At 48.3% G+C, this 6158-nt stretch overlaps 1 protein-coding gene across 2 annotated transcripts; it reads right to left on the bottom strand.

Moving 5' to 3' along the window:
* Positions 1 to 42: 42 nt before the first annotated feature.
* On the bottom strand, positions 43 to 6145 carry MRPL10 (mitochondrial ribosomal protein L10). 2 transcript variants are annotated; one of them, XM_064495997.1, is made up of 6 exons: positions 6047 to 6117; positions 5473 to 5529; positions 3593 to 3762; positions 2579 to 2743; positions 2183 to 2327; positions 43 to 1838 (listed from the first exon to the last, which is right to left on the bottom strand). In XM_064495997.1, exons 3-6 carry the CDS (start codon positions 3695 to 3697, stop codon positions 1582 to 1584), a joined length of 672 nt encoding a protein of 223 aa, XP_064352067.1. In that variant the 5' UTR covers positions 3698 to 3762; positions 5473 to 5529; positions 6047 to 6117; the 3' UTR covers positions 43 to 1581. The 2 variants fall into 2 exon arrangements, with proteins under 2 accessions (XP_064352067.1, XP_010999042.2); XM_011000740.3 differs by lacking the exon at positions 5473 to 5529 and having other exon boundaries at positions 6047 to 6145.
* Between the last annotated feature and the right edge of the window lie 13 nt (positions 6146 to 6158).

The following is a 6158-nucleotide window of genomic DNA, read 5'->3' as shown; positions in this document are numbered from 1 at the left end:
GGGTTTTTAATGGTGGAGCCTCAGGTACCACAAGGTGAAGGATGCAATGCAAGGTTCTTCTTTAATTCCCAAAATAACATAAGCCATTTCCCCCACCCAGCTGTCCCCACAGAAGCCTTGGTTTACCCTTCAGGGTCTTACACATCTCTCAGGCGATGCCCGCTCCCTGTTCCGTTCGGAACCTCAGCACTGTTCCTGTCACCCTAGGGAGGTGTTGTCAGCACCACCTGGCAGGGTTCTGGGACTCAGGGAGGGCACTGGACAGCACTGGGCAGGCCAGCTCTGGTAGCCAGGAACCTCAAGGGTTTTCTAATTCACATCGTATCGATTGAGCACTGTGGGAAATAGGTCCTGGACCAGGGAAGGAAAAGCTGCCGCAGAACATCACTGCCAGGGCAGTGTCCGCCCGGGACTAAGGGAGCTGTGGCACGGCTCCAGGTCCTGGAGAATGCTCAACAGCCACCCTCCCCACATCACCCCAGTGTTCACCCAGAACCGTGCCTATCAAGGAGAAGGGCAGGCTCCTAGTCAAATGTCCTCTCTCCTTCATTAGGCACTCGCGGTTCCCCGTGACGTGGACGAGGCCTCCTACTCCAGAGCCACCAGACCATTAATACAGAGTCCTGGCTTTCCTTCAGCTCTTTTGTTCAGAACCACCTGAGACATGCTAGCTACTGGGCAAAGTGGGCAGCTGCCTTCAAAAGGACAAGCATGTAAGAAAAGCCATTTGTGGGCATGGGCACAGGGAAGTAACTGGCTTGGACATGGGAAGAGGAAGGATTTTCTAGGAAGAGAAGTGAGTCAGAGATGACCCTGAGAACATGTCTATAGGGAAGATAGGCTTGTAAACAGCAAAACGCAGTAAAGTAAAATGCTTTTCATTCTATCATAAAGCAAGGCTCCCAAACTTTCCACAACACGGCACACCCTGAAGGCAGAGAATTAACATCCAAGCACGCCTGGGACTCTAATGAGAAAGTTCTAGTGTAGAAATCCAGGGCAGTGTCTTCAGAGCACAGAGAGCTAGTTCAATTCCCGTGCTGCCCCCTACAAACAGCATGACCTTGGGCAAGGTATTTAACTCCTCCTCCCCTTAGTCTTCCTCTCTGTGAAATGGGGATAACATGTAAGAAATAAAGGAACTAGTGCATGTAAAGTGGTCAGCACAGGGCCTGGCACAGAAGGCTCTGAGCAGATGCCACTCTCAGCACAATTTCTCAATTGAGCTATGCCGGCACTTTGGAGCCATGAAGGGACAGGCTGGGAGGCACGTGCCGCAAGGGACAATGGACAAAAGAGGCTGAGGGCAATATCCTCCTCTGTTCAGCTTCTCTGCTTTGGACCTGGAGAGCGGAAAGATTGCTCCTATTGGGTCCCAGGCTAGGGACAGAGATAGTGATTACGAGCCTCCATTCTGAAATGGACTCCCTCTGCATCTCTGGATGGCCAAGAAGTCATTGTCAATGAAAGCCAGGTAACAAATGCCACTCCCACCCCAAGTTCTCCCATATCTCTGACAGAAGATGGCACAGGCAATAGGGGCAGGGTATATTTATGGGTAGGCTGGGTATAAGAGGCTGGCTATGAGTCTGGAACTGGGTCAGGAGGATTCGGCTGCTCACTGGCTGGCCCGATGGAGTCCCCCTTGTGCTGCTGTCTGACGTACTGATCCAGCAGGGCAGTCAGCTGGAGGGGCTGGTGTTGAAGCAGGGAGTGGGTCTGGGCCGCGAGGAGGGTGAGTCCTCCTACCAGCTCCCCCTGTGCCACGGCCAGGCTGGGAAGCTTGGAGTAGTTGATGAAGCCCTGCCTGCTGAGGATGGTGTCATCAATGCAGCCACCTGGAAGAACATGGGATCAGCTAGGGTCCCACAAATGCTTTTCTTCTCCGAAAACAATGGTTCAACCCTAGGCATTTGCTCTCCACTGCCCTGCTCCACCTCCCGGCCTTCTGCCAAATCTGATTCCCACTTGTGCCCTGCCCCACTCCCACTATTTGGGATCAATCCCCTCCCCTCCTTCCCTTACATAATAAGTCTGGCCCAACTCCCACTAAGTCACTGTTTCCTAAACTTTCTTGAAGAATCCTGGAGTATACGTGTGTTAGTGGGGAAGATACTGTAAACACAGATTCCTGCCCACTTGTCTTCATGCTCACCCCTAGCCGGCAGGGGTGCCTGCTCACCTAGCAGTGGCAGGAGAGGCACACCCTTCAAGATTCGCACCATCTCCTTAACCTTGGGCTCCTCACTGACCAGCAGCAAGTTGTGCCCCACAAAAAGGGGCAGCAGGTTTTGGTACTTGGAATCTTCCAGGAAGGGCTTCAGGATCTGGAATGGCAGGAAAGAAGGGCTTATTGGAGATAAATGGGAGGAGGAGCCGCCCACCTTGGTCATGGGCCACAACAGGCTGACGGCGCAACCCAAGGGTCTCCTCAGCCCTTAACTGCAGTTTAGGCACCGGACTAGAGGGTTGCCGTGGAGGGGAGGAGTCGAGAGTGTGATATCTATGGAGATGCTGGGGTCTGAGTGGGCGGGGACAGGGAAATACGGGCAACCCACACCCAAGGGCTGCTCCCTACCTGGTTGGGGAAGATCTTCATCAAGATCCTGTGTTTCCGCAGCTGGTGCCGTATGAGAAGCTTGTCCTCTGCACTCAGAGCCACATTCTGGCAGACAGCTATCATTCGGTTGTCTTGGAAAACTGCTGCTATCTCCCGACGGAGGAGCCGGACAAGGCCCGTCTCCTGAAGTCAGGAAGGGATGATCAAGGGGATATAAGCTGCCTCTTCTCCTCGCACCCAGCTCCCTCAGGGGTGGGTGCTGGAGCTTCCAGTGATGCCCAAATGTGGGCTAGATCCGTGTACAGGCAGGATAGTTGGACCCCTGACTCTCAGAGACATGTTCCGTCTCCCACTCTGTGCTTTCATTTCCATTAGCTAATAGCAGTCTTTAGAGCAGTGGTTTTCAAACCTGAGAACACTCGGTGCCCCTGAACAGGACATAAGTCTGACCCAATGAACGTTATTTTGACAATAATGTTCACAAAATTACTTTAATTATTCCTCTGACACTGTACTCATGTTGAATTATTTTACCAATCATAAATACAAGATTATTCTTTCGCAGTGTTAATTCAAAACTGTGGCAATGTCACAAAATAAGACTTCAACACTGTTTCCTGAAGTTGAGAACTTGTGGACCTGAGAACCACCATAAAGTTACCATTTCTCCACTGGTCTTTCTGTTCTTTTTCAAGGACAAAAAACCTAGTATTGTTCCTCTAAGAAAACATGGAAACTTCAAGACAGGAGCAAAGGTCTTCCCTACCCCTACCTGAAGGGATAGTTTTCACACATACATTTTTGGAGACAAGAATGAAGAAAATCCAGGAGGCCCATCCAATCCAGAGTCCAAAAGGCTAATGCAAAATCAGGTGCAGATTTCACGTTAAAGTATCTGGACTATAGAGTCAAAGTGGGAAAGTAATCATGTGGATGACAATGTCCTAGAGAGCTACTTCATTATGGCCAAAGGACAAGCTTACTTTAATCCACCAGCCCACCACTAGGTGACATGCCCAGTCTCCTCCTTACCTCCTTTGGGGGGCTGGGAGGGGGTGGCAGGCATCTTGGGTTGACAGCAGGTTTTGGGGGGACATATTCAGTCACAGCCATCAGCTTCTGCCGTTCAAAGTGCATCACACGACGGTGGCGGGTAACGGCCTTGGAGCCATAGCAGACAGTCTGGAGGGTGGGCAGCCGGCCTGGGAGGAGAAACGACAATATGGTGAGATGCAGTCTCTTGGAGACCTTAGTCTGCCCTGGAAAGGGAAAAATCCCATCCTCTGGGAAGAGACAACCACAGCCCACAGAGCTAGCCTCAGCACTGAGTGGGACAAGGAATTTGTCTGCTAGAAATCCTGAATTCCCAAATATTCTCTTCTCTTTAATGGGTAACCTTAGCTCAGTTGCTTGATCCTTGAAGGCTCCCATTTCTCCAGCACTTTTTTATGCAGAGATGAGGGAAAAATGAGAACAACAAAGGAGAAAGTATTTTGAATACATTTTTAAAAGGAGGAGAGAGTTGAGCAAACTTTTTCTTAAATGACCAAACAGTAAAAATGTTAAGTTTAAGAGCCACATGGTCTGTCATTACTACTCAACTCTGCCATTGTATCATGGAAGCAGCCACAGACAATATGTAAATAAACAGACGTGGCTGTGTTCCAGTATAACTGTATGTATCAAAGATGGTGACCAGCCCTGCCATAATTTGCCAACCCCTGGTTTGAACCAGTAGTTTTCAAAGTGTGTACCACCATCACCCTCAAACCAATATGATCGGAGGCTGGCTAATAGTGTTTTTGTTTGTTTGTTTGTTTGTTTGTGTTTTTAAATTTTATTTTATTGAGTTATAGTCAGTTTACAATGTTGTGTCAATTTTTAATAGTGTGAAACAAGCCCTCCAGGTGATGCCGATGCCAGCTAAAGTCTGAGAACCACCACTCTAGGCATTGCTCCTTCTCCCATGATTTGAAGAGGGACAAGTTACACTGTCCTCACAGCTCCCTCTCTCCATGCTTCTTGTTTACAGGCATTGCTGGAGAGCACCTTTCAGAAGACAAGGGAGCCACTCGAAAGCCATAAGCCAAAGTGACCCCTTCATTCTCAACTAAAGGACCCAAACTAGAGCTTCCCCCTTTCAGCCCTTCCCAAGACTGGGATGGGATCTCAGGAAAAGGTTCAGCCAGAAGGTGGCTCTATCGGTCAGAGACCATGGAGATTTGCTGGGGTGAGAGGTTTTTTGCCAGTGGCCACAAAACCTAACTCTTAAAAACAAAGCTTTAGATCGGATGGAACCACATTTTTCAAAATGTTTTCTAGTTTTATTGAGATATAACTGACATGCATGAATCCAGATTTTAATCTCTCTTCTGCCACTCACAAGCTATAACCTTGACCAGTCACTCAACTGATCTAAACTTGAATTTCTCCACCTGTAAGGAGGGGAAGATAATGCCTTCTTCTTAGGATGCTTTCAAGGTTTAAACGAAATAATACATGTCTCTGTTACTGTGTCTGGCCTATATTACATACTCAAAATCATTCATTAAACACTTATCTACAGCATGCCTTATGTAGAACAGATAAACAATACTGTACAGCACAGGGAAATATATACAAGATACTGTGGTAGCTCACAGCGGAAAAAATGTGACTGAATATATGAATGTTCATGTATAACTGAAAAATTGTGCTCTACACTGGAACTTGACACAACATTGTAAAATGACTATAACTCAATAAAAAAAGTTTAAATAAATAAAGATATGAACAAAAAATGTAATTGGGGAACTGTGACATATATATGAAACATGAAATTTCCAGAGTTCATTAAATAAATTTAATGTGGCTTTTCACTCCAAAAAAAAAAAACCCACCAAAAACAAAAAAACCACATATCTACAGCATACCTACTCATGTCAGGCACCATGCCGCTTGCTGGCTATGCTGAATGAACATGGTTGTGCCTTAATGGAGTTTAATTGAGGAAACAAGTAAACAAATGCAAAATTACAAGATTGTGATGAGGCAAAGGGGTCAATAAACAGAGTGCGAGACACAGACTTAACAGGGGAAACCTGCTTTGCAGAAGGTGGCCAAGTAAGGCCTGAGATGACATTTAGGCTGAGACCTTAAGAAGGGAACATAGCACCTAGGTCAAGGCGGGGCGTGGTCCAACCAAAGGAATCTCTGGAGGCAGAAAGAGCTGGGTGATGGGTTAGAGAAACCCCAAACAAGGCAGAGGGACTGCGGCCTAGAGAATAAATACTGTGGTTGTCTCTGACGTTTCTGCTGTGTTGCTATTACTAGATTCTGGAGTCCCAGGGAATTAGATGGGGGGAAGGAGGCCGGTGATCTAGCTGGGGTCGGGGTTATCGGGAGCTTTCTGGGGTCAGAGATCTCGGGAGGGGAGATTAATAGAGGTGGGAGACGAGTAGAGAGCACCGGCCGGAACGCGCCGTGAAGATCTGGGCCACTCCTTACCCGCCTGGGGCAGGAGACCACCTCGCAGCATCCCAGCCACGGTCGCAGCCATCGCCACCGGAAGAACCGCCGGGAGCGTAGCGAGACGGAAGGAGCCAAGGATTGTGGGGAA

This window comes from Camelus dromedarius, chromosome 16, assembly GCF_036321535.1.
Source record: "Camelus dromedarius isolate mCamDro1 chromosome 16, mCamDro1.pat, whole genome shotgun sequence".
In the NCBI taxonomy this organism is placed as follows: domain Eukaryota; kingdom Metazoa; phylum Chordata; class Mammalia; order Artiodactyla; family Camelidae; genus Camelus; species Camelus dromedarius.
Note: the sequence above shows the minus strand (reverse complement) of the source record. Positions and strands in the feature narration are given on the sequence as shown.